The 27297-nt window shown below is 54.7% G+C and overlaps 1 protein-coding gene across 2 annotated transcripts in view; it reads right to left on the bottom strand.

The window, feature by feature from the left end:
• The window catches only part of B4GALT5 (beta-1,4-galactosyltransferase 5), a 39772-nt gene extending 12993 nt beyond the window's left edge, over window positions 1–26779 (bottom strand). Inside the window, exons 1-2 of one of the 2 annotated variants that reach the window (XM_075166466.1) lie at window positions 26737–26779; window positions 534–668 (exon numbers count right to left, since the gene is read on the bottom strand). In XM_075166466.1, the coding sequence (XP_075022567.1) occupies window positions 534–651 (118 nt within the window). In that variant the 5' untranslated portion in view covers window positions 652–668; window positions 26737–26779. Of the gene's footprint in view, window positions 1–533; window positions 871–26736 lie in introns of those variants that run through there. The other variant, XM_075166465.1, reaches the window with a different exon arrangement.
• Between the last annotated feature and the right edge of the window lie 518 nt (window positions 26780–27297).

A 27297-nucleotide genomic window follows, 5' to 3' on the forward strand; every position in this document is an offset into this window, starting at 1 on the left:
GTCATCTCAGTTCATCCTTGCATGGGAAGAGCGAAGCTTATGAGCACAGGCTCCTCCACGTGCACGGAGCCAGGGCTCTGCGCATGCGTGCGCCTGGGAAGTTATTTTTTAAATATGAAACCTGATCCTTGCACTGAATTTGAAAGTGTTTACTCTCAGACTAGTTGAAGCTAACAAGTTAAATTCCTGGAAAGCAAAGAGGTTTTCGGCTCAACATCCCATCATTTGAGACTTTTCAAGATTTTCACCCCTTATATAAGTCAGAAGCATTTGAATTTTTTATATATATATATACACATAAATAAATTAATGCAATTTTTATATTGTGTGTGTATATATATACACACAGTAATTCTATATATAATACGTATTTTTATGTTATCTATATTTTTATATATAAAAAATAAAAAAAGAAAAGGTCTCACCCTGCATTTACCAGCATAAATTAATTCCTTCAAGCGAGTGGTTCAGGTCAACTTGATTTCCAATGGAAATGGAACCTTTGATCAAAATGACAATTATTCAAGAAATACCTGAGTCATTCACGCTGCTGTTCCTCTTGGCATAGGCACTGCGGACCACCTGCTCGTACACCTGAGCTCCTATTGTTCGCATGTTTTCACGAATCATGATGCCTTGGGCTTGCATCATGAAGAGGTAGGTGTTCACTGCAAGGAAGAAAAAAAAAAAAAAAAGGAATATTTCCATAAGCATCAGCTTTTATAGGAAAGAGGAATAGGAGTCTTTTGGAACCGTTCCCAGCCTTCTGCTCGGTTTCAGCTCCCTCCTGCCAGGAGGATCCCCAGGTCGCACGTGCCCCAGTTGCCCAACGGGAGCTGGGAAGGGCACAGAGTCGGGAAGCGGAGGCGTAAGGCACGTTTGGAAACCCGGCTGGCTAATAAGGGGAAGGTACCCAGCTAGACCTGACAACGCAGACCGTAATGCAGCATCGCAGCTTAAACAAGAGTACCTTTTGCTGCCCGAGTAGGGAGGTTTAATTAGGAAGTATCATTATAACAGGAAACTAAGCCGCACGCCTGGAGACGGGCGTTCGTTCCTAGACTGCAGCACCAAGGGTTGACGCTTGCTTGGCAGAGGTACCTCAACGGGCACAAAAACCATCCCACTGCCAGTCTCTGAGCACACCGGCCATGCACACATCCCAGAGCAGGCAGCATTTTGCAGCACAAGCCCCCAGGTCCCCCGGGCCAGCCCCCCCAGCCAGGTTTCTTCCCCCCCTCCTTTCCCGCTGCCCCCGTGCCCTGGCACGGCTCAGGCAGAGCCTGCTTAGGTTTCAGTTTAAGGTGACACCCGGCGCTGGCAGGGACGGGCCCCAAAGCAAAGAGCAGCAAGCACAACCCTGCGTCACCAGCAGCGCCCGCGGGGACAGCAGGACAGCCACCCACAGGGACAGCAGGACAGCCACTGTGCACGCCGCAGCACCCCTCACCAGCATCGCAGCGCCAGCCGCGGCCCCCCTGCCGTGAAATTTTGGGCTTAAGAATGAAGGGAGGGAAGGGGGAAATCTTGATTTGAAAATAGGGAGGAGGGGAGATCTAGAAGGCCAATTCTGCACTAGTAATTAAAAAAACAGGTCAGAAGACGCTCCAGGAGGGATGAAGAGGGCACCAGGCCAAGGAAACAACAGAGACCCTGCATAGAAGAGGGCAGTAACTGATGAAATGTCACCAGGAAACAGCCATAACAGACAGGTCGTTTCTACAGCAGGCGTATCGCGAGCTGTAATAGCCTGAAACCGGCGGCTGCCAGTGCCAGGAAGGTACCGTCATTGTGGAGTCACCAGCACAGATTAGATAGGGCACCCCGGAGGCGGCACCGCTATCGGAGAGCAAGGGTCCCCCCAAACACCGCCCACTGGTACACATGCTGACGCACTGTCCCCAGTCACCCTGCCCTGCTTTCGCCTTTTACACCCACAGAGTGAGTCAGCCTCCAGAAAGGCTGCCCAGATGTATTTCCCAATCCCAACCGTATTTTGTTTTCACGCAGCTAAGGAAATATTTGAAAGGGTGACGGTGCCCCACGCCATGCCCAGAGCCCCCACTCCATGCCCAGGCGCTGCCCATGCCCAGCCTGTCTCCGAGCCACAGGGAATCACCAAATTTTCAGTGAGAAGGGGGCCAGCTGCATTAAATGCTTCACAACTAAATGGCTTGAAATGCAATTTTAAATGCCTATTTCCAGCCTCTTCCTTCCCAAATGTCCTGGTTTCAGCTGGGATAGAGTTAATTTTCTTCCTAGTGGCTGGTATAGTGCCGTGTTTTGGATTTAGTATGAGAATAATGTTGATAACACACTGATGTTTTAGTTTTTGCACAGTAGTGCTTGCACAAGTCAAGGACTTTCCAGCTTCCCATGCTCTGCCAGATGCACAAGAAGCTGGGAGGGGGCACAGCCAGGACAGCTGACCCAAACTGGCCAAAGGGATATTCCATACCAAATGACGTCATGCTCCGTATATAAACTGGGGGTGTTGGCTGGGGAGCAGCAGTCGCTGCTCGGGGACTGGCTGGGCATCGGTCAGCGGGTGGTGAGCAATCGCATTGTGCATCGCTTATTTTGTATATTTTATCATCATTATCATTATTATTTTCCCTTCCTTTTCTGTTCTATTATACTGTCTTTATCTCAATCCACAAGTTTTACTTCTTTTTTTTTTTCCTCCAATTCTCTCCCCCGTCCCACTGCGGGAGGTGGGGAGTGAGCAAGCGGCTGTGTGGCATTTGGCTGCCTGCCGGGTTAAACCACACCACCGTACATGTACCCTTCATGGTGGAGCCAGCGATGGCACCTTAAGCCAACGGTTACACCAGCAACAAGCAGGAGCTGCCTCAACCAAAGCTGCACTCAAACCCTCTTTGCTCACCCGCCTCTTCTGGGGCCAGCTCTGCGACCCAGAGCAACCGCCGGGTCAGTGACAGCTACAAAATAAACCTGTGCTCTGGTGCAGTTTCTTGGCAAGGTACTCCTGTTGCAATGACAGTGAGAGGCAGCGAGGGCTGCTCCTGCTCAGAAAGACGGGGAATTTGCTCTAGTAGCTCCCCAGTGGATAAGGCTCAAGGCGAAGCTGGCATTTTGATATGGCACTACAGGCCAGAAACAAACGTAGCTGAAATTCCCCACGCAAAGTCTTACATTCAGCCCTAAAACGTGCTCGCACTTGGACTCATCTCCTGCTCAGAGCTTGGCATGAAACCACACTGCCTCCCAGCACCAGTGGTCCGGCCCCAGCATCCCTCCCCGTCACAGTCCCAGTTTTGCCAGGCAGCTGCCAACCAGGACTTACAGAAATGGGAGTTTCTGGGGGGAAAAAAAAAAAGTTTGTGGAAATGGGCTATTTAGGGATTAGCGGTGAATAAGCGAGCGACGCAATCAGGCTGGCCTGGCTTGGGGTCTAGGGCAGGATGCACAGGGCAGCTCCGGCCCCGCTGCCCGTGCAGGCAGAGGGCAGGTCTCCCAGATGACCATGACAAGACACAGAAGTTGGGCAGCTTCTCCTTCAGCTCATCAGCCCACGTCACAGCTCTGCCTCGGTCGCAAAGGTGACATATTAAGGGCTGATGCTTGGGGCATACAGCTCCTAAGGACATGTTTATAACATCTTGCTCCAATGACAGCATCCACCCCAAGCTGCAGCACAAACCAACACATCCAGCGACGGGAACAGCATCCTCCAAAGCCAAGCAAGCGCAGCAGAGCACGGACTCATAAGGGAGAGCCGCACCGCACAGCCTCACCTCAGCCATCAGCAAACAGTGAGGGTTAGAGACTGCCCAGCTCCCTTTCTAAAAACCCAAAAGGCTAATCAAGAGCCGGGGCACAGCTCTTTGCACAGAGCTAGGAGTAGCTGAAGCCACTGGAGTTGAGATGTTTATCAGAACCAGGCTGTTGATAAGGGAAGGGGGAGCGGCAAGCTTGCACCTTCCAGCTTGCATGGAGTCTGAGTCAGTGGCAAGGCATAACTCGCTGATGCTGAACAAGTAATTTAGCTTTCTACTTCATTATGCCTTCTACTTGCTGGATAAAGCGGAACCAGGTTTGGTGAAGCGTGAAAGAACAGGAGAGACACAAATCAGCATCCAATCCCTGCTTAATTTAAGGAAGAGGGAGGCTTGCCGGGCGCAGTGAAAGCGCCGTTTGTTCCCCGCTCCCGCGGCGGGCGGACGGAGCAGGGCCTCGCCACAGCCACATGACGCGGCTCGCCGGGTCGGGCTCGCGCGGGGCGGCAGTGGGAATCCTGAACAGACTGTCACAGCAGCCACCATCCCAGGGGAGCGCCAGCACAAACAACACCAGCTTTGTTTAAGGCAGCAGTTGCCTCTTCACATGTTAACCCTTCTACTCAGACGATTAAGGAGATACCTGGCCACGGACGAGCTGCGCCATCAACCTGCCATGCACCCGCACGACCATACCGACCCCAGCCCAGGGACAAGAGCCCCTTCTCCTGCCCCCAAAACGCCCGCTACCACGAGATAAGCTTCACAAACCCCACGCTTATCCAGAACACGCGATTCATTCGGGTCAGAAAATTGGATTTAAAACACATTATTGAAAACATTTCACCCCCCATACCCACACTGTGCTTACGTTAGCTCCATGGGGCCGCCGCGGTCAGGGCTGGGTCTGGACCAACATTTGGGTCCCTATACCGAACTCAAACCTCGCTCCTCGGCTTACTTCGCTTTTGATGAGCAAACTGGCCACGTTTTAAATTTATTAAGCCTGACCTGGCTCACCCTACAGAGCCCAGGGCCCCTGTACCCGAGAGGCAGCATTTCCCAGAGCCATCATGCCGGAGCCACCACCAGCGGAGGAAGGAGATGCCGAGCATCCCTGCCGCTGCCTCTGCCAGGGCAGGAGCGCGCACACGCACGCTCGCGGCACGCTCGGCCTGAACCGGGGTTCAGCCAGAAAGCAATTCTCTGTGTTGCGAGATATTGCTAATCTAATCACATAGGATGATCTCGAAAATTACATTGGCCTTCTGCCTTTATTCCATTTGAGCACACAGCACTTCAGACCACATACACGCAGTGATAACAGCCCGGCTACGGCTGCTGAGCAGAGGGATAAGAACAGGAGAGGGATTTTAGCTGCTGTCAGTAGGGGGGAGATGCCCCTTTTCCTACAAATTTCCAGCAGGCCCTCGCTACCCACATGGAAAACGAGCAAAATTTAAGAATCCATTTGCCCAAACGACTGCCTTAAGATTATTCTTGTTATTTCGTTAAAGGACAAGTCAACCCCACTGGGATTTAAACACGTGGAAACCATGATATCAGACCTACAGCTTGCCATCAGCTGGAGCAGAGGCACATGGCTGCACCCCAGGGCCAGCGCACCCCTCGGGATGCTGCACCCCAGGGCCAGCGCACCCCTCGGGATGCTGCACCCCTTACAAGCAACACGGAGGGCAAGTGCTCGTCCAAGCCAAGAGTGGATGCAACAACTTCAACCAGGGAGGTAAAGTCCAATTATATAAATGAGCGCTGAAAGCTTCCTGTAATCATTTCTCTGTTGGTATTTTCGGAGCACTTCTAATCAAGAAACAGCTGACTCTCTCATGGAAAATTAATTTCACCGTGATGATATGTACTAGAAGAGGCAGCAGGGTAATTTGCAGCTTGGGAGTTGATTTGGAAGAGGTCTGAGCGTGATCCACGCCAGCTACCGACACAGGAAGGGGACAGACCTGACACATCTTGCTCCTGACCCCAACACGCTTCCGTCACCTGCGGAAAGGACCTTCCTCCAGCATCCCCCGGCATGGGGGACGGCACGGTACCCCAAGCCCCATGCCGGGAGAGACAGCCGCCGGGGCTGGGGTCAGGAAGAGGGGCCAGGCGGTTCACAGCAGCCCTGCAGCAGTATCAGCACCCAGCACGGCAGCCAGGCTTTCCTGAGGAAGGAGCAGGTCTTCCTCTGCTTTGAGATTTAGGGCTTTCTGTCACATTCAGTATTTTTCCTGGTTCATTAGCCCATCAGCACTGCAGAAGCGCAGAGGGGCTGTTTGTGAGTTTATCACGGTCTCACTGCAACGTGCAGCCATCTCCTGCCGGCACCCGGGGGTCTGGAGCAGCTGGACCCCGTCCCGGCAGGGGCAGCCACCGCGAGCCCCCGCCCTGTGCCGGGAGCACACATCTCCACAAACACAGTCATAAATCAACGTACAACCAGGGAAACCGCCGCTGAACAAACCGCTTGGCCAGACGTTCGGAGCGGGTACAAAGCACCCAGCAGAGCTTGCAGGACGCCTGCATGTGGGAGATGCGACAGACTCCGGAAGGGGTGAAGGTCCCGCAGGCAGCAGGGATGGGTGCTCAGGTCACCCCCAGCACCCTGCCAGGGCTGGGAGATCCTGCCCGCTACAAACACTTCCCACAGGGCCCAGAGACAGCGAAACCAGCAGAGTCATGTCTACGTTAAGCCTTTTGTTAAGTTCTCCCAGCAGATCGCCAGCATCAATTCAGCTCCATTAGTATTAGCAATACAAAGGGGTTTAACCAAACTAAGCCTCCAAGGAACAGGTAGACAGCTACGATAGTCTTAACTCGGTAAACAACCTAACCAGGAAATTCAGTAGCATCCCATCGCTAATACACCGTGAGACCTCTGTCTCTATTAGCCTTCCAGTGACACCGTATTCCCCAGACATACAGAGTGCCAAAACAATTAAATAAGAGGTTGCTATTAGTTTTAGAGAATTTAATATTAATGCCATCACTGTTACTTAGCCCTTCACCTATAAATAGCGCAGGAAGGAATAATTTGATCCGTTAAGTGGTCTAAGAATTAACAGTGCAGCAGCAGCACTGAGCTGGTAATTACAAACCACCCGTCCCCAAAATTGGCAAGTTCGCAGCCTGCACGTGCACGAAGCAAGCAGGGAAGACGGGAGACTGCAGTGATGCTTTACCAAAACCCGAATATGGGGAATTTGCATCTGAACTGTCTTAGGGGAAAACGACCCTGGAGAGGCTTCAGCAAGGGGGAAGAAAATTCAGGTTAGTCCCTGAATTTTTAATGTACACATTTAAGATGGCATCTTTCAGATGCAATCCCACAGCTGGCTGAGCTAAGGTGTCTGTGCAACTCACTCTGAAGAACACTGCACCGATTTTAGGATACCCAGCAAGAGGAGCACAACATGCTCTGCACACATGGGAAAACTCAGAAGGCCAAGGGAACTCACAGAGCGTTTGCAGCACCAAAGCACCCACGGAAGGAGCCCTGCACCCCGGCAGCAGCCAGGGCTGGCAGTGGGATTGTGCCCCAGGTCACCCAGGCGCAGTCACACCGGGGCAGCGAGCAGCCCGGCGCTGGCACGCGTGGTACCCGGCTCCACGCAGGGGATGCTGCGGGTGGGGAAACCAGAGGACACGGTTTACCCATACACCGGGGCAGTAATATGAGGATGGCTGTAAGATCACACAGGGCTTTGCAAATCCCAAGAGCAGCTCAACTCCCGGGCTCCGCTGCAATTCCTCTTTGCAAGGAAGGGCGGAATGACATTTGCAGGCTGGAGCATAGAGCATAACAAGCATTTGCCCAAGTTAAATATTACCCTTCCTAGCGAGATTTGGGCTCTCCTACTTTAATTGCAGTTCATGAGATGCAATTCCACACGACTGCATCTCCTGTTTATCTTCCATCCCTCCCTCTTTGTGGCGATGGGCAGCTCTCCCCATCTACAGCCAGCCTGCCCTCCCCATCCTGCCTCCCTTGGCCAGGGTCAGCGCAGCCGCTTCCAAGGAGAAAAAGAACATCAGCTGCCAGCAGATTTCTCCGCACGCAGAGCATAAAAGCGCAGCACTCGCTGAGCACTTGTGGGCACCGCGCAGTTACATGTGCAATAAAAGGCTCTTCAGCAGGTGAAGTGAAATGGTTGCTAACCTCTCCGGCTGGCAGCACTCGCAGGCTGCTGCTGGCTACCGACAGCAAACATTTACAGTTCAGCGTTTGTTCCTCAGGTTCATTAGGAGACAAAGTGGTGGAAATTCCTGCATCCTGGACACCATCTCGAAGCGGCAGGAATCCTGACGCCTGAGCCCGATGCTCATGTAGGATGAGGAAACAGAGGGAGCGCTTTGGTTACAAAAAAAAAAAAAAAAAAAAAAAAAGAATTAAGTGAATGCTTGGGCAAGCAAGGGAGAGGAAGAGCAGGCAGATACTCCCCAGTGCTGCCCCTGAAGCAGGAGGGCAGTGAAGGATGTGAGCTGCTCGGGACAACTCCTCATCTCCCAGGTCACAGGAATCAGCACTGCTGCAGGAGAGAAAGGAAATCCTCTACTGCAGGCAACCCCTGCCACCAACCTGGGCATCCTACTCATCAAAAAAAGCAGCCTTAGGACATGCAGGAAAAAGGGGACACGTGGGGTGGTACTGCCCAGGAAATGTATTCAATAGGGAGTTTTCAACAGGGTTGTCCTTCACCAGTTGAAGCAATCTAGAACATAGCCAGACCACAGCAGAGAATAGAAGACAGGCTGGATTTGGATTTAAAGTTTCTATATACATCACACCATTTAAACAGATTTTGAAATCACTGATTTGTTAGTCTTCTCAATTAGGAGATTAACTATATACCCATTGGAGAGTATAAAATTGTCAAGATAAAAACAACTTAACAGAGTCATGGATTTACTGACTCAGTTCACACAGTATAAGCTGCACTGTCTGAAGCTTTAACACCCTGACTTTGATGGAGGAAAAGAGAATGGGACCGTTGTTTAGGATATTCCCAAAAAAACAAAGACCTGATTTTTTTCAAGCACGTTTTACAAGTTCGGCGTGGCTGAGTAAAAAGGGTTATCACATGTACAGCCTCATGTTTGCTGCAACTGAGCTGTTCCAAACAGGGGTCCGAGATGTTGTTGCTGGGCAGTGGCTTGCCTCTGACACCAAGCTGGACCATCCCAGTTAACACGCATGAAACAATACGCCCTCCCAGTTGTCATGCTTAAATGCAGGCACAGGATTTGTGGTTCCAGCATCCAGGATGGCATTTGTTCTTCGCTCAATTCAGCAAGACCCGCAGCACATATTCCACTCCCATTTATGGCTAAAGCATGGTCCAGCTCTTATTTACATCTTCTTTGTCTCTGAAAAAAATTAGCGTGGGGAAAGCCCTGCTCCTTGCCTAGTTTGCCCCTGATGTACACCCCCCAGGGGACCCGCTTCTTGCCATCGGGATGGCAAAACCCAAGGCAGAGATTTTCACCCCCATGGTGGGCTTGCCTACGCCAAGCCGCTGCTTCGCGCCTCCGACCTCGGCAGGGCAGAGCACGCCGGTGGGGACACTCGCCGCGAACCACCCCACGGGAGGTGCAAAGCAGGTTGCAGAGCGCAACCCTCTGCCCGTGCTAAGGCGTTTACCCTGGTAATACCCAAGCACCACGCCACGGGACGACTCCTCCTATCAGTAGGGCAACGTCCACCACCAGAAGCCGCAGGCTCTCGTCTGACCCGACGTTGGGTGTTTCAGCTCCTTGCTGGGGCTGAAGAGCCCGGACCCAGCAGCAGCACACACTGCAATACTGCAGCCAGACTGCGAGTGAAAATAAAGCATCCTGCAAACGCTTCAGCCCTGGAAGTATAAAGGCTGCTTTGCAGCAAGCACGATTTGCGCCATCGAGACTGCATCTAAGGAGAGATCCCTCTGTAGCAATACTCCCAGAGTGTCCCTGTTGTGGTTTCTTTACCACACATTGCCAGGTACTGGGAAACCAGCCATTTCAGCAGCCGGGGAAGGAGCACTGCCACAGCCCCACCTCCACGCTACGCATCAGCCTGGCTTGTCTGCTGGAGAGCCCGTCAGCCCTTTCAACTCCTAAAAAATTCTCCAAGCAGAAATTCTTCAATCACGTGGGATTATTGTTGTCCCAGATTTTAAAAGGCAGCAGCTTGGAGCTCCCTGCCAAGGGTACTTTCACCATACAGTGCCATTAAGGCCCACAGCAGCTTGGCCTCCGCAGTACAATTACAGAGTTGTTTTTGCCTGCAATAATTGAAGACTGCGCTGCAAACAGTCAGTACAGCTGCTGTGTTTTTATAGGACGAAAAAAGCTATCAGAAAGGGATGCAACTTTGAAGTTCCAGTATACAGACCATTACCTATGGGATTTTGTAAGAACTCTGATGTCCTAAAACATTTATTAGCTTTGTTGTGAGCTATGTAGCCTTGGAATACCTAACATTTTTGATATGGTTTTCTTCTGCCTGACAAGCAAACTGGTAATAGAGCTGCTGTAAACAAATTAACCAATTCCATTATCAGAGCAGGGAATGACTTCACTGGAAATAATTCATCCCTCTATCTATGAACTTCCTTAGCACTCAACTAAGAGACTACACATCACAGCCTGCGTGACGCCTTCCTGGGTGTCAGCAGAAAAGCAATGCCACGAGAGCCAGTTTGGGATGCCTTGAATAGGGGAAAATGGAAAAACCCTTCTCTCCATCGCCCCGCGCCGCAGACCTCTGCTGTGCACTTCGGGACCAGACCTCGGCACGTGCCAGACCCCCCTCTGGGGACAGCAGGGCAGGGAAGTGCCATGCCCCATGCCTTCCTCCCAGGATCACCCTCCTCTCCCTCCCTCCGCTGACTCGTCCCTCCTGCCCAGCCATGGCAAACATTTACTAACAGCGCTGCCGCCCCGGCGCCAGTCATAAGAAAACCCTAAACCTTATCACGGGAAGGGGGTGGAATAAAGTGCCCTGGCATCAGAAACCAGATTTGCACCGCCCTTTACCACAAGCACCACACTCGCAGAACTGTGCCTAACGCACTACCATTAAGTTACATATTAATCCTAGATAAGCAGAAACAAGGCTATTAAGTGAGTGAGCTCAGCAAGGGATAAAAGCGTCTGCAGCCCCAAGCTGTAACCAGGGTTCAGGATCCACCACGGGGCGATGGGGACATCGCCGACCACAATGGACGGGAAGCTTGTGGTCCCCAGACTCCCACCCTGCCAGGTTTTGCTGGGTTTATACAAAAAGGGGAGGGGGGGAAACCAATGCAAGTTCAGCGATAGAGCATTTCAGCCCCTGGTGCAGCTTGCCTGTGAGCAGGCTGCGGGGATGGGGTGCTGGGCACCCAGTCCGGCTGCCTGCAGCCACCCAGCAACACAGGGCGCACAGCACCCTGCCCATCCCGTCGCGGATCATCCCTGCCTCCTCCTGCCCCAAGTCATTAGCACTCGTCTGTGCAACGGCTCTGCAATTGCTTGGGGACTTTCAAGTGGAAGTTCTGCTGTATCACCCCCCTCGACGCTCTGGAGAGGGACGAGCACACGCAAGGGCACGGTGGAGATCAGCAGAAACCCCCTCCTTCCATCCCTCCCCCCCAAAACACATTTAAGCTCCTCACAGCAGCAGTTTCTTTAAGAGATTTGCATGTTTACCGAGGGATCTGAGCGCTCGCTCATCGATATGAGCAACGGGGCAGCGGGGGGGGGGGGGGGAACCTAATCAATTCCAGCCTGCCTGCACCCAGAAGTCAAGCTCTGCAAACAAGTTAAGAGTCAGACATTCGGCTACATTGGAAAAGATAAACAACGCTGGGAACAGGAGGCCCGCGCTCCCGGGGTCAAGCAGCCCTCCCCAGCCCCACGCAGGATGCATCCCCCCCCCCAACCCCAGCTTGGCCGCGCTGCCCCAGCTGCCTACTGCACAAACCCCTTGGGATAAGGAGGCAGCACTTGGCAAACGAGGAGGGGAATTAATTTCTAACAGGTGGGCACGTCCCTAAATTTGGGTTCAGGAGCAGGGTTTAGACATAGCGGCTCCAGGAGCTTATCCATGGGGGGCCAGCATGGGCACGCAGCGCCCAGAGGCTGCTCCAGCCCCTGCCGCAGCCTGCGAACAGGACCCGGGTGGGCAAGAGCAAGGCAGAGTGAGAGCTGAGGAGCAGCTTGGTGCTTTGCCACCACAGCACGAGGGTGGGCTCTGGGAAAGCCAGGAGCACGCTGGCACCCTCCTGCATGACCAAATCCCAGGGGGGAGGCAGGGTGAGACATCGCAGCCCAAGGGGATGCTCAGCCTGCAAACAGGGAGGGTGGGATGGCTCAGAAATATGACCACTAAAAGCAAACACTGGCCACCTCCTGCACCGTGCCAGTCCCCGCGGCATCTCCCTGCCCTGGGCTTTCAGTCTCAGACACAGAGAGGGAAGTCCCTGTGCTCACCTGAAGCTGTGGTGATCCCGGCATGGGCTTCCCTGCCCTTACCCCAGCAACTCCCCGTGACCGCACACAGAGCCCAGAGGTACCAGCTTCCGATTTCTGTCCTCTCTCACACCCAGCTCCCATTTAAGAGTCTCCTTGGCCTCCATTCCCCACATCGCTAGTGGGAAGTTAAACTCGCAAGGGCATCAAGTGTGCTACAAGGTCTTGGGGATTGCATCTTCCCTTTGCATCCTGAAAAAAATGCACCAACACACCACATATCTCGATGTGCGTTTCATGAAGATGCACCAGAGCAGCTCCCTGGTGGTGTCAGGGCCAGGCGCAGGCACCGGGCAGCGCGGCATCGCCTTGGCAGGCACCGGCAGACCCCACTCAGGATGGCTGGAAGCAAAGGCAGCTCTGTTAGGGGCTTAACAACCTCCTCCTCTCCCTCTGCAAACATCCTCTCACTTCAGACTTGCAGGGTTGGCTATGGCAGACACCCCCGGGGTCGGGAGGGCTGCAGGGCAGGACTCCTCCAGACTGGGGCAGCCCCAAGGGGCCACAGGGAAGGAGCTGATGGGGGCTGGTGACCCACAGACCCTGCCCACACCAGCGCCTCCAACCCACCAAGCATGGCACCAGCCTCCAGCGACGCAGCAGCCCACCCTCCTCCTCCTCACCAAGGCACCAGCCTTTCCTCTCCACACTGGATAACGAGATTTTAGATTACACCAATTTATCCACTCAAGTTACCCGATTTGTCCATGTCGTGTTTGCTTCTCCGAGGTATTACAGCCAAACACCATCCTCCTCCGCCCCCCCCGTCCTCCATGCAGCCGAGCCCTTGGCAGCGCCTTGCAGACACAGCCCTACAAACGCCACGATGCTCTTCAGCAGCATCCTGCAATTTGGGGGATTTTTGACCCACTCCTGAGCCAGGTACATGCTGTGCCCTGCATGCAAAGGTGGGAAACAGCAGAGAAATTTAATACAGGTTGCTCTTCCGCAGGTACAGCCTTTCCCTGACCGTAGCAGAGTCCTCTTGATCACTGCTGGTTTTTAGCCCTTTTGCAGGCTTGGGAACCGAGCTGGCAGGGGATCCCCCCCAACCCCGACTCCAGGAGCCCGCTGCTGCACCGGGACGGAAGGACACAAGCCTCGCGTGGGAACTTCCACCTGTGGGGTTTTGGTACCCATCGAACGCAAGTGACACCGAGAGCCCCGGCCACAACCGGGAACGCCCTGTGTCCTCAGCACAGCCCAGGGACAGAGCGCTGCAGCCCACAGCAGGGTAAGGGACGGCGGCGGGGGGAGGGCAGCGTGGGGGGAGAGGGTTGGTGTCAGCACCCGCTGCGAGCCCTGCTTTGCGATCAGCTTTCTGCAGCGCAGCAGCAAACGAGACAATTACTATGTTGACTGGCGTTTTTTTTCTTTTTTAATTAGGTGAAAGCAGGGTTAACCTAGAGCACCCTGAAGCTGGGCAGCCCCCCCAGCACAGCTCCCTCCATCTGCTCCTACCCTACGGCCCTTCCCAACCCGATGCACAGAACAAGCGACCCTGGAGGTGCTTAACAGGGCCAGGTACCAGCAGACACCCCGCTGCTCAGCCTGGAAACCGTAAGACCATTTGATACAACCCAAGACACCAGAAAGCCATCGCTGATGGGATGATTGCAAGCTAGCAAGCCTGCCGAGGCCTCTGAAACACAAAAGGATGCTTGACCAATCCTTACCTGTAATTGTAAATGCAGGTTGGGGCAGGAGGACGCACAATGGGCTTGGGTTGGAGGAGAACTGAGGCAAAGCCTCATTTGCAGGTTTGATTCGCAATAGATTAAATACGGGAACACTTTGCACCCAGCTGTCACACATGAAGCTTGGCCAGCCCCGCACGAGGGCTCAAGGCCACGTCCAGGGAGGGGACCTCCAGACTTGCAGCACAGGAGGGACATGGCTGAACTTATCTCCCTGCCTTTACCATGGAGTTATCTCCACTGCAGCATGCAGCAAGACAAAAACACGAGGAGGTCTGAGAATAGGAGGGGAGAGAAGTTTGCAAAGCCCCAGCCCTGCTTTAAGCAAAGGGGAAGGAGCGGCGATGCTGCGGGGAGCACCGGCACTTGCTGCTGCGTGAGAAACTGCACAGTTTGGTTCACCTCAAAGCAGAAGTCGCCAGTATCTGTCCTCCAGCCCCGACTCCTCCAGACAAGCCATTTGGTTGAGGTATTTTCTGTTCTGCAGGCAGTGCCAACAGTCACGCTCACAGAGCGGGAGAACAGCAGCAAGATGGGAGGTGATTACTGGAATAAACTTCTCTTTTTAAGAAAGAGGAAAGGTGATTTGAATAGCCGGTGTATTTTCAACAACTTGCTCGCCGCAAGCAGGTGAAGCGGCGCAGGGTGTGTTCGCAGCACGCTGACCACGCACACGGGGACAGGGCACCTACGAGCACCAACACACCTCTCCCAGCAAAACCCCCTAACTTTGCAAGAAAGAGATAGTTGCGCACCTTGGACGCCCTTGCCCTACCACTCCAGGCAGACCCTGGCAAGCACAACAGCTCTTAACTGGAAAGTCATTTAAGTTGCCTCAGTATCTGCTTATAGCAACGCTTCCTTCCGCCCAGCTCGGCACGCACGCAGAAGTAAACCCTGCGCAGCAGGTCTGCTGCCGCATCTCCCCCCCGGCCCCCTCCCGCCCCGTGCCCCGCTCTGGGGGCCAGGCACCTCCTCGCCCCGGCCAGGACAAGCTGCAGGCAGGGCAGCGCCTGCCCGTGCCGAGCGGGAGCCCCGCGGCCGGCACCCCGCTACCCCGGGAAATGGGGAGAGCGGCTCTTGCTGCAAGACGTGGGCTCCCACCGCACAGCGTGCCTCCAGCACAGCAAGGGCCAGAGCAAGGAGCGAGTGCCTCTAGGCTAGAAGAGCAGCAAGGAGCATCTTCTGCTTTATTCCTCTGCAACAGCATGAGCTTCTCCACAGCCAAAGTCCTGCAGGGTCCCAGGGCGACGCTGCTGTGGGGACTGGAACAAGGGGAGACGAGACCTCTGTGAGCTCCAACGCTGCTGATGGCCACTGCAAGGGGTTGTGGGGCTCCCTGTGAAAGTGCTGGAGAATCTGGTCCCTGCTGCAGAGCCACACAAGCTCACCAAACAAAAAAAAAAAAAAATTCAAAGCTGCTTTTCTAGAAGGTGAAAGCCTGACTGCCAAAAGTCAGAGCATCTCCCTTACCTGCCAGCATGGAGCTTTACATATCTGGAAACATGGTTACAAACCGAAAGCTAGAAAAGGAAGCCTTTTTCCCCCAAATCCTCCGGGATGCTGAATGACTAACAACATTCGCACGCTCCTACCTCCCCATCGCTTCAAACTTTTCCCCATCTGATTTTGCATTTGGTCACTGCTGCGGTCTGAAACCTGCCTGCTGAACTACCCGGCTTCTTCGAAAGCAAGCCTCACCACACAGAAATACAGCTGAACAATATTCTCGCTCAATAGCTGGTCTCCAGGCCGGCATTTTCAAGGGCTTTGATCCATTTCAAATAAGGCAATAAGCTTAGCTCTTGATTAAATACATAGCATAATCCACCGAAATCTTGTTAGCTGAGAAGCAAGTCGCTCGTCTCACTAGTCGTGGGCGGTGTTGCGTTTCGCTGCCAGGCAAGCGGGGCTGCCTGCAGCGGGAAGGTGCCCCTCGGGGACACATCCCAGGCAGGCTGGGCACTGGGGCAGCTGGTGACCGCAGCAAGAAGGCACACCGCTTGCCACCATCGCTCCAGCAAGCCCATACGGATTCAAGGTGCAGAAGTTCATGGGATCTCTGTGCTTCCCACCGTAACGGGCAAAAGGCACCCACAGAAAGAGCTTGCCCCCTCCCCGTTGGAGGGCACAAGTAGGGTGCCTCGGGGCTCGCCCTGCGGCCGGGGCAGTGGGCACTCAACAGCCAGCAAAGCCCTAAAAAAAAAAAAATCCATGGCAAGAGAAATCACCAACCCTGAGCGAGGGAGCAGCGTGGAAGAAGGATGCGCTGCAGCTTTGGGGGAATTTCACACCGTATCGGTCGTGCTTCCCCTTCCACGGGAGGCATGAATCAGCAGCACAGCATTTGTAGAGCCTTAGCAGAAAGGCCTGGGTGCCGAGTGGGAAGCACGCCACGACAAGGGCCACTATCCCCGTTGCCGGACAGGCAATAGCCTGGCTCTGGGCACGATGGAGGTGTCCAGGGTCAGCCTCACACACACACCCGGCTGCTCCGGGCAGCTCTCACAGCTGTGAGAAGGAAGAGCAGCACCGCTTCCCTCCCGGGTCCCAGGCTGCCTCTCCGCATTCCCAGCGCGGGTGCACACGTGGTGCCATCCCCAACAGCAGGACATGGGGGAACGAGGCAGTTTGGGACGTCTGGCAAAAAGAAACCCTCCTTCCCCCGGCGAGCCCCCCTCCTCTCCTGCTTGGCTCTGGGATAACTCTATGAATTTGCAGGTGAGTCCTTCAAAGCGCATAGAGGCAGAACACTGAGCAGGGGAAGACAGAGGATGCTCTTTCCCAGCCCCGAGGATGCTCTTTCCCAGCCTGAGGCTGCATGATCCCGCTCCCCACCAGCAATTCCCCCTGTAGCCACTTCCACCCAAACAGAAAATCACATTAGGATGTGGGACAGGAGAGATCTGCTACCAAGATTATACCATATTTATTATTTGAGTCATTAGAAGACAAATTCTCTGAAAAGCGCTCTTGCTCTCTATTTCTCTCCAGGTTTTGGACCCAGCAGGTGGGGACCAGCTCTGCGGGGAGGTGATCCCCCACTCCGGGGGCTGACCCCAACCCAGAGGCAGGAGTCCTGCAAATCCCTGCTCCATGCTGCATTCGCAGCTCTGAGGATTCCCGCAGGAGCCAGGCACGTTTCAACAGCCAGTGGAAGGATTTTGAGTTAATTTAACCATGTTAACACATTATGTGGCTTCTGTCATCTCAATTACCTTAAAAAGCCCAGGCACAGATCTCGGGGGGAGTGCAGGGAGGAGGGAAAAAAAAACTGATTTAAGAATTAGTTTGGGGGGGGGAAAGTCTTGGGCACAATCCCAAAGCACAGTCTCAGGCAGATCAGGGGAAAAAAAACTTCACAGGATTTCAAAACCAAAAAAAAGCAGCCAACAGAGGCAATATCTGCTTTAATCGAATACTAGCCAGGAAGGCTCAGCAGAGCAGATCTCGCCAGTCCCCAGCTGGCGTAGCAGCAATCAGCCTTTTGGCTTTGGTATCCTCACCCAGAGCCGGGCAAGGGAAAGGGCTGCCCGCAGAGGAGCCGGGACGACAAATGACAGCAGTTGAGCATTGCAGGGGCATTTCACCGCTTCAGAGGTTGCTGCTATAACAATCTTCTCTGACTCAGCAGCTGAAAGGGATGCCGGGAAGGAAGCACCATAGGAGAAGAAAAAAAAAAAAAGTGTCATGCATTATTAATATGGACTCTGGCAGCAAGACATGAGTTGGAAAAACACTGAGGGGGGAAAAAAAAAAAAATGACTGCAGAATAAGAGCGAGCTGCATGTGTGGACACATTTCACAGTCCTGCAGGAGCTGCTGCACTCGCAGGGCTGCTGCAGCTGGGGGCCACCCTGCACCCCTCCGTGGGGTCCCCAGCTCCAAGGGAACCCCGCGTTTGCTGACAGGAACTTAATATCCACTATTTTCTCCCTCGAAGCAGGTTGCTGCAGCCCTAGCACAGAAAACACCACACGCCTTGGGCACGGCCCACTCTAGTTTCAAGCTACGACAGCTCTGGGCTTTCCTGCCGTGGAACACGGCCATTTTAGCTGGTTTATTTACCTGTGGTCTGTGCATCACTTGCCAACTCCCAGCAGCTTTCCCCGCTTTGCTTCCCACCCCACGCAGCCCACCAGCCCTGCTCCGGCCCCGCCGCCGCCACGCTCACGGGTATTTTAGCAAGAGCAGCCGTTGCGCAACGCGCCCAAGGCTCCCGCGCCACAGCCTGCAGCCGCTGACGCAGAGGGTATGAAAGGCAGGAACAGAACTGAAATGTTTTCCTTTTCCTGCCAGATAGGTGAGGGGAAAAAAAAAAAATTTCAGTTAGCACTTGACTACCTGGTGCACTGCAGTGTTTGCTTTCCTCTTGTATTCTGTATGCTTTGTACATTTTTTTTTTTAGAGGCACTTTATAAACATTAGCATTCACGTAGCCATCTTCACCACTTTCCATCCAAAATCCTTGCTCAAGACACAGCCTCTCCCAACTTGCTGCTGAGGGGAGACACCATAAATTAGGAGCACGCGCTCCCCTATCGCAGGCATCGCAGACCTCCGCCAGCTTCTCCTCCTCGTTGCAGGGTAACCCGCCGATCCCTGCGCAGGAGCCTTTTGGCAGCGTATCAGCATATTTAAAGTTTCAGCGCAGCTTGGTCCCCAGCCTCTCCAAAGCAAAGGAGGTGGCTAACGCAGTGCCAGGATTCAAGAGGTTCCTTTGATTGTTTGTACGGCAATAGCATTCAAGTAAAACCAATCAATTATTTTGCCACAAAATTCCCTAGGTATGCAAACAAACACCGGCTGAAGACTGCCTATACCATAGTCCAACCCGCAGCTGTGCAAGGGGGTTTTTTGCCTGTATTTGCTTTCTTCCATTGCATTTGCAGTGGCATTCTCCATAGAGAAATATTTCCCAATCTTTACCTTTCAGATTAGAAAGGCACAGGGAGGGAACAGCTTTGCAGGTGCCGTCTCGCGTGCAGCCCTCCCGCAGCAGGCTGGGAGCGCGCAGCCCAAGCCAGCATGGCACAGGCATGCGCCCGCTCATCGGGGCAGGAAAAAAGCAGTTTTCTAACACAGCAAGCTCCCACCGAGCAGGGAAACTGAGGCACAACCCGGAGAAAAAACCCATGGCGCTATTTGAACCCACGTTGCCTGGAAGCAGCCTCTCCCCTGCAGCAAGAGGCAGGGGGACAGGGACGGGCGCCCCGGCTGGGGTCCCCTCTGCTGCAAGGGGGGCTGGTCAGCACCCCAACAGCTTCTTCAGAGGGGCCCCGGGACGAGACACGCTCATGGGGCGAGGGCTCTGGAGGGATTTGTGCCAGCCCAGGGATGCCACATGCAACCGCAGGCTTCCAAAGGGAAGAGCCCATTGGTTTTGCACCTCAAAACTAAAAACGTAGAAAAATGAGCTTTAAGAAGTCACACACAGCATGGCCACACGATTTCAGCTAAAGCCCAGCCCAAGCAAGCGCTAACTCCCTTCACCTCCCCCACACAGCCGGGAGTGAGGCAGGAGCTCAAACTGAGCTTCTTGCACCCCTAAAGCAATATTTACATGCCTTGGAAAAACAAAGCATCAAATAAGGTGCGCTAAAGCTTGTGGCTTTATACAAAATACCCACAGTCACTACAGAGCACAGGGCACGCCCCACACCTGCCTGCCCCCCAGCCCGTTCCTTCACTTTCGGTTTAAACAAGGCCAGCAAGCCCCAGAAAATTCCTTTTGTAATGGAAAAAGGGCACCACCTCCCTGCCCGTCACACTCCAGACCATCGCTGCACCCACAAGGACGCTTCCCACCAGAACGGGGGTTACACGTGCTGTCCCTCCGTCACCCCTGGGACCCTTCCAAGTAGCAGATGAGGATGGCCAAGAGCGGTTTTCCTGCCAGGCACTGACATCACCGCTCAGCTTTTCTGGGAAAGGTCTACCTTTCCTTTCAAAATAATAGCAGCTCTGGAGTAATGCTAAAAGCCCTGGAGTTTTTAATCTTCTCATTTTCACGTTCTCCAAAAAACACACCCACAAACATCTCTCAAAAATTTCTCATTTGGGGTTTTTTTTTGTATTTCAACTGCACAGTCCACTATACATGTTCTGCTCCATCTCTCAAAACAGGACTAATACCCACAGTGTTTAGAGCAGGTGCTAGAAAGCCTTCAAACACACATTAACCATCCTCATGCACCGGTGTTCAAAATGCTGTCAGACAAAACCACGGTCAGAACAACAGTCCAAACGCAAAGGAGAAGAAAAAGCCAGTATGAAAATAAACTTAACTAAAATAACCCAGCAAAGGTTTTGTCAAAGTAAACACGCATTTTATTGTAACAACGATGCTTTAAAAATAAAGCTGTTCAGGGAAGGATTTTCTCGCTCTGTTTAGCTGCGTATCAGTTTCTCTTCCAGACTATTCATCCCTTGGTGCTGCCACAGGGAGAGCAGAGGGCTCTGCAGAGCCTTACCAGCCGACGGCACATCAGCCCCAGCCAGCACCACCGGCTGAGGGTCACCGGTGCCACCCTTCTGAGGTTCCCCAGAAGTTTCCATAAAATTAAGTATTTAAAGACTCCATGCACAGCTCGGATATTAAAATCCAGTATCAGCACTGAAACAGGAACAAGTGCAAACATACAGCTCCCCACATTGCTCATCTCCATTCCCTGCAGTGGTCCCCAGGGTGTTCATCGTACCCTGCAGAGCAGATGCTGCCTGAATTAATGCAATTAATGAGTCCACCTGGAAAAGAGGCAGACGATCAGCTCAGGAAACAAAGCAGCAGTGTCAGAGCCCTTATCTCCACCAGAGCCAGCAGCCACCTGAAGAGACTGAGCACCTGCTGAAGCCCTGGCCTTCCACAGCTTCCCAATCCTGTGATGATCCGGTCTCCTGGAAGTCTGGGCTGACAGCACTAATGGTTTTGCTTTAAGGTTTGGTCCGTTGAAGATCACTGAAGTTTTGAAGCATTTAATTTGCAGGAATGAACCGGTACATGGAAGCTTTTGTGACTGCTGGTCAGCTTCCAGGAGCCAGGCCTTCCAGAGATAGACAGATGAAACGTGAACTCTTCCCATACTCTCTGCAGTTGCAACACCCAGCGAGCCACCAGCAAAATAACCCAAACCAGACGTGCCTGACAGACAACACGGGTGCTTACAGGCAAAGAAAACCTCGTAATTCACCTGCCCTCAAAGAAACCTTGTAATTTGTTAGACTTGACCAAAAGGTGGTCTCCAACCAATGCTCTGCACCACCAGCACCTTGGATGCGCTGGCCCAGGAGCAGCTCTGTGCAAGCAGGGCTGCAGCCGCTCTCCTGCCTGCCTGTGCCTTTTATGAGACTCAGTGCTGGAAGAAAGCGGTGCTACCAAAGGAGCTATTTCCCACAGCCGCCACCGGTCTCCTTCCACACGTAGCACAGGAGATCCTCCGCTCGAGTTCGTGTATCAAGGAGCACTCGAGGATTTCTCGCTACTCCCAGTCACTGTCGGATCTGATGACTGCAAAAACCTCGGTGGGATTCGCGGAGGAACTGGGCTGTTCCTTCCTTAGGTTGTGAAATGTTGCTTGGCAGATCCTTCAGGGAGAGGAGGGTGCAGGAGAGCAGGGCTGCTGGTGTTTCATAGTAAGATACCACACTCCCTTACACTGCAGAGGGAAGACCTAGAAGATGAAAGCCAGGGCTACAACAGCACAAACCTCGTTTTGTTATTCTGAGTTGCATCTTCACCTTCTGTCCCTGCTCAGGCAGTGCCCAGCCACCCAGCAAGCCGCCGGCAAACCCGAAAGGGCACCTGCACCCAGCCTCTGCCCGGCCGAGCCAAGGCCACCGCGGCCCACCGGTGTGCTTCTCGGATGAGCTGGGACCAGCACCCTGCCACGGCCGGCGTCCCCTGCCCCCCCACACTGCCATCCCCCTCCTGCCTCTCTCTCCACCAGCCGCTGAGTCCAGCCAGGCTCCTCCTGCCGACATCCCCACGAGAAGCGCGCAGAAGGCAAAAGCAGCAGCCACCCACTCCCCCACACCACCTCCCCGCTCCCCTCGCCCGGACTCGCCAGCCCCGGCTCTGTGTCCCCACAGTGCCATCCCCCTTCACGGGACCATGGCCACCACTTTTCCTCTGCCCCTCACCACCAAGGGCGACCCGACCACTTCCCACAGTACCATGGTCCCCTCCATCTGGGGCAAGCCGGCGGTAGCAAAATCTTTCGCCATTCTCACCCCTAGAACTCCTCTGTGCTGAGATTTGCCAGGCTGACGCATTAAATAACCGAACCGGCCACATTCGGCCATATAATATTCTTGCAAAGCAGCAAACGAGCCGTACAAAGGAAGCTGTTGGTCTCCTCAGTTCTCTGCTGTCCACCGAAAGGCGGTGTGAAGGAACTGTGTTTCAAAGCACTCCTGCCTATCAAAATCAAGTTCTTGCACCATAAACGTAATTCAGGGCTAATGCTGCTACCTCGTGCCCTGTACGACCGGTCAGGAGCAATTCCTGATAAGTTTTGAGGAAGTAAAGCCAGAGTGAATTTCAGCTCTCTCACAAAGGTAACAATCTTTCACCCAATAATTCAAATTCTCTGCATTATTCTCTTACATCAGATCCAACCAAGTAAGACTCCTGTGCAAACCTAAGTTTAAGAAAAAAAAAAAAGGCTCCAACATCTGGAGAGACAAAAAGGGGAAAGCCAAGAGCAGCTACCTGAGCACCAGGGAAGGTCCCTGACCTCCCTCCTCCACACAGCAACCACCCTCTCCACGAGGACCAAGGCCAAGGTCTGAGAAATTCCTATTGTTGCAGGGAGAGTTATCAAGATGAAACAGCAACTTGCAGTGCAAGCAGCTTGTAAAAGCATTACTGTTTTCAGCTGCAGGAAGAACTCCTTTGATTTCTCAGGCCCTGTTAAAAGAGCACAAAACCAGCAAGACAAGACATTTTCAGGGACTGTAGCTTAGCTCCTTGGAGGACCCTTGCTCCAACACCAGGGTCCGGCCACAGACAGAACAACGCTGGCAAGCCCATTTCTGCACATCCCCTCTGGAGAAGCGCGAGGCACGCAGGGTGGTTGTCCCGGGAGGGCGAGAGCCTCAGTGCCAGGAACGAGCCTTGCAAAAAAACCTGCCGAGGTACACACTGGACTCCAGAGCAGGACAAAACGGTTCGCCCCATGCCAAGCTCTGCTTATTCCAAAGACGAAGCCAGTGCAATTGCACATAATTAAAGCACAGTCTGCCTCGCAGCCCTTTACCCTGCTGCTGCCGCTCACAGGACCTCGGAGCAAGGCAGTGAGCAAAAGCGACCTCCCCTCCCGTGCAAGCATCGCCTCGTACCTGCTGCCTCGCAGGGCTTCCCTGGCAGGCAGCGGGGACCCGTGCAGATACGAGAGCATCTCCTGGAGCCTCCAGCCGCTGCATCTCCACCAGCCCCGCCGTGCCTCGGCCCCAGCTCACCGCGGAGCAGAACAATCGGCCGCCTCATCCAGCGCACAATGGCCACGATGAGACAGACCCACATAATCACCCCAGCCACAGCAGGGACAAAAGCAAGCGGGCACCGGGGAACAGCATCAAATAAAAGGGGAGCCTGCTGTATTTGTGCCATCAGCTGGGTCTCTGGCAATTCACTTTCTAAGGTGGCTTTGGGAGGCCAGGGATGTAAATTGTTAGGGTGGTGTGTGGGAAGGACACACGGGTATTGGATGCGAGCGCTGGGAAGGAGGCGGTGCTGGCTGTTTACATTGGATCGCTCTGCGCAAACTTGAGGCCACAAGAAAATTTCAGTTCCGTAGGAGGAAACCTTGGTGAAGGACAGAAGCGAGGAGCTACCCCAGGCATCGCATAAACCAGGGCACAAGGCAAACGTAAGCCCCAAAAGCTCTGGGCTCCCTGTGGGTACCAAGCACGGCGATTTGCTGACAGTAAACATTAATTTCTTCCTGCATTTCCGTCTCGAGCAGACCGAGAGCACGCTGGCGTTACCTGGTTTGCAAGGAGCCAAACACAACGGCCAGCTGGGCAACAGGCCAGCGCCAGGGTAGGCAACCCAGAGCCCAAGCTGGGCTCCCCTTCCCCGTCCCCAAAGGGCACCAGGAGCAGTTTTCCAGCTTTTCCAGCCAGCAAGGGAGCCAGCAAACGTGCCAGCTCCACGCCAATGCGCTGAGACAGCACCCAGAAGTGCAACTGTCCCAGTTTTCTCCTGGCACTGGCGCACAACTGCTCAAACACAACAAGCCTCAAGCAATGCCAATTAATTTTTTTCCCCCTCAAACCCAGGCTCAGGGACAGGCTCGGCCCAGCTCTGCCCTCCGCCATGGTGACAGCACACCCTGCCACAGGGATATCCGGATCCTCGCTGCCGTCCCACCACGGGGCCGTTCCCAACCCAGGCAGGGCAGGGTGGCTCCAGCCCTGGTGCCGCCGGCTGCTGACCCCCATGAGCAGAGGTTTGCTGTAGGAGCCCCTTCCCAGCAGCCTGCGGCACCAAGCAGATTAAAGCCCAGTCTCCAGCTGGTTCAAGCTCGCTCACAGCTTCAGGTCCCGTTTATTTGGATTTTTTAATTAAGGTACAATCACTTATGGATTAATCACTCCTCTGCCCATGGTTTAGCTGCTGAGCTGCAAGTCCTTCTTCAGCTGCTTCCCCAACACACCCTGCAAGGAACAGTTTTAGGGCAGAGGTTTCTTCAGGCCCTTCAGCAGCCGGAGAAAACCAGCCCAGCCCTACCCCATCACACAAGGTGACGGTGGGCAACCAAAGGCCCCCAGAACTCCTCGCTGATGGCATCTCTCCATCACACGCCACGCGGTCAATTTATTAAAATCCCCAGCTCTGCTCGTGTCCCATCTCGCTCACTTTTCTTCCAAGCTTCTCCTTACTGCTCTGGCCTGAAAATAAACTCCCTCCAAGCGCTGGGAGGACAAGCCCAGCTGCCCCAGCAATACTGGGCTGGGTTTTCATGACAGAACATTTTTGGCGGAAAGAGGGATGAAAAAGGAAAAAAAAACACAACCCAAAGGAAGCAGATCTTCTTTCACCTGATGGGGAGATGACTCAGAACATCACTGACATCCATGGGCGGGTGGGGACAGGGACCACCTTCACTTCTCTGCCTTCTCTTCCAGCATCACTGATAGCGAGAACACGGGGTGGGATGCGACTCTGTTATCCGAGGTCCACGTAGCGAAAGGCCTCTGGGCACAGAGCTGGTTTTAAACAGTATTTTATACCCTACAGCATCTCCAGCGCCTCTAGGACTGGTGACCACACAGAAGCGGCAGAAAATGAATTAGACAACTCTAAAAAAGAAACAAAACCATCCTTATAATAGAAATTTCCTTCTGAAACTGTACAGCTATTCCCTCTGGGCCCAGGGAAGCCCAACCACAGCCAGGCCGCGGCTCCTGAAGAGGACAGCCCCTGTGCCTGCCCTGCACAGGGCTGCAGGATGCTTCTGATAAAACAACTGCCAGCCCCACAGCACGTGAAGAGGACGAGGCAGGCTGTGTTTATAGAGGGAGCAGGCGGTAGCTGCACCACCCGTTAGCACCAGTGTGAAACTCTCCTCCAACGGATGCAGGAGAGTGGCTTGGCAGCTCCGAGGCCAGCCTGCAGGACACCGGCCAGCCCGTTCGGACAGCAAAGCCCTGGGCCACCGAGCCAGGGAGGAACATGGTGGGGAGGCCCAGGATGCATGTCCTCACTCGGGTTGTGCCCAGGACACGAGCCCCACAAGCAGGGCTTCACACACCAGCCAACCCCTACTTTGCCCCGCAAAAGGCTCCCAAAGCCCAGCAGCAGCCCTGGGCCATCATCTGTAAATAAAACCCGCAGAAGTCACCTTGAAAAGCACACACAGGTCTCCCTGGGATGTCCGAGCTAGGGATGGCATGAGCAACACCAATGACATTTCAAGGAGAAACTCTCATTTGCAAGATTTTTTTTTTTAAAGGATTGTTTTTAAAAAGATTAATTGTTGTCAAAGTTCGATTGAAGGCCAAACCGCGAACCTTGGCTCCTCGCAGAAATGAGATACACCGCACCAAGACACCAGCTGCCTTCCGCAGCACAAGCTTTCCCGTATCTCACGGGAGATGGGCGCACAGCCCCACGGGCACCGGCACTAGGTGCTAGCCATTTTGGTACACGGCTACGCCAGTCCCCTGAGAGGCACACTATGAAAAAGAAGATAGGAACAAGTACGCTTTCCGTCTAAAATACACACTTCTCATCTTCCCACTTGACAAAAAGAGTAGGATTTCTGCCAGAAAGCGAGTTTAGACCACAAACACTTGGACAACTCTCCACTTCTCCAAAACAAACTCTCCGGCAGGCAGGCAGCAGGCAGCAGGCTCGCTGCCCCCCTGCTCGGCTCTGGCAGCGGCTCCGCTCGGGCCCCGCCAGCCGGGGAAGCCCCGCGGGGAGCGCGGCCGGCACCTCCCGCGGCCCCTCCACGCAGCGGGGACCGGCACCCCCACGTGTGCCCGCCCCGAGGGGCACGAGTGGGTACCGGGCACCCCCCACACACCCCGGGGAAAGCCCCCCTCCCCCGGCTGCGGGCTCTCCCCAGCGCCGGCGGGAGGCAGAGACGCGCTGCCCAACGCCGAGCCCCGGGGCACCGCTGAGCCCCAGCCGGGGGCCGCCGGGCCCGGGCCGCCCCTCTCCGGGCAGCGGCCGCCGGGGATGCCGCGGCCCCCGGGCCGGCCGGGCGCGGATTACTCAGCGTTTCCAGCGGAGACGGCGTGCCCCCGCCCCGCGCCCCGGGCCTCGGCCCGCCGCTTACCGATGCCCGGCGCCACATAGACGAAGTAGAGGAAGGAGGAGGAGAGCGAGAAGAGGAAGAGCGCGGCCAGCAGCGAGCGCCGGGGCAGCAGCCGCCAGGCGCCGCGGGGGCCGCGGGGCCACCGCATGGCCGATGCGCCGCCGCCCTGCTGCCGCTGCCGCCGCACCGCCGCCGCCGCCGCTCACATGCGCCGAGGCCCGGCGGGAGGCGCCGCGCCGGGGCCGCTCCGAGCCGCCGCCCGCGCCCAGCGCCGCCGCATGAATGAGCCGCGGCGGGACGGGGCGGGGCGGGAGGCGCGGGGCGGGCGGGGCGGGGCGCCGCGGGGACCGGCTGCAAACTCCCGCCGCCGCCGCCGCTGCAGCACCCAGGGATCCTCGGCAGAGACCGCCCCGCCCCGCCCGCCCCGCTCCCGGGGCCGTCGGCTGCGGCCCTGCGGCACTGCTGGTGGTCCTGGAGCACCCGGCCATGGACTGATGGCCCCGGGACACCGGGCAATGACCCCGGGACACCTGGCCGTGGACCTGGGGCGCCACTGATGGCCCCGGGACACCGGGCAATGAC

Source organism: Calonectris borealis, chromosome 17, assembly GCF_964195595.1.
Source record: "Calonectris borealis chromosome 17, bCalBor7.hap1.2, whole genome shotgun sequence".
Taxonomy (NCBI): Eukaryota; Metazoa; Chordata; class Aves; order Procellariiformes; family Procellariidae; genus Calonectris; species Calonectris borealis.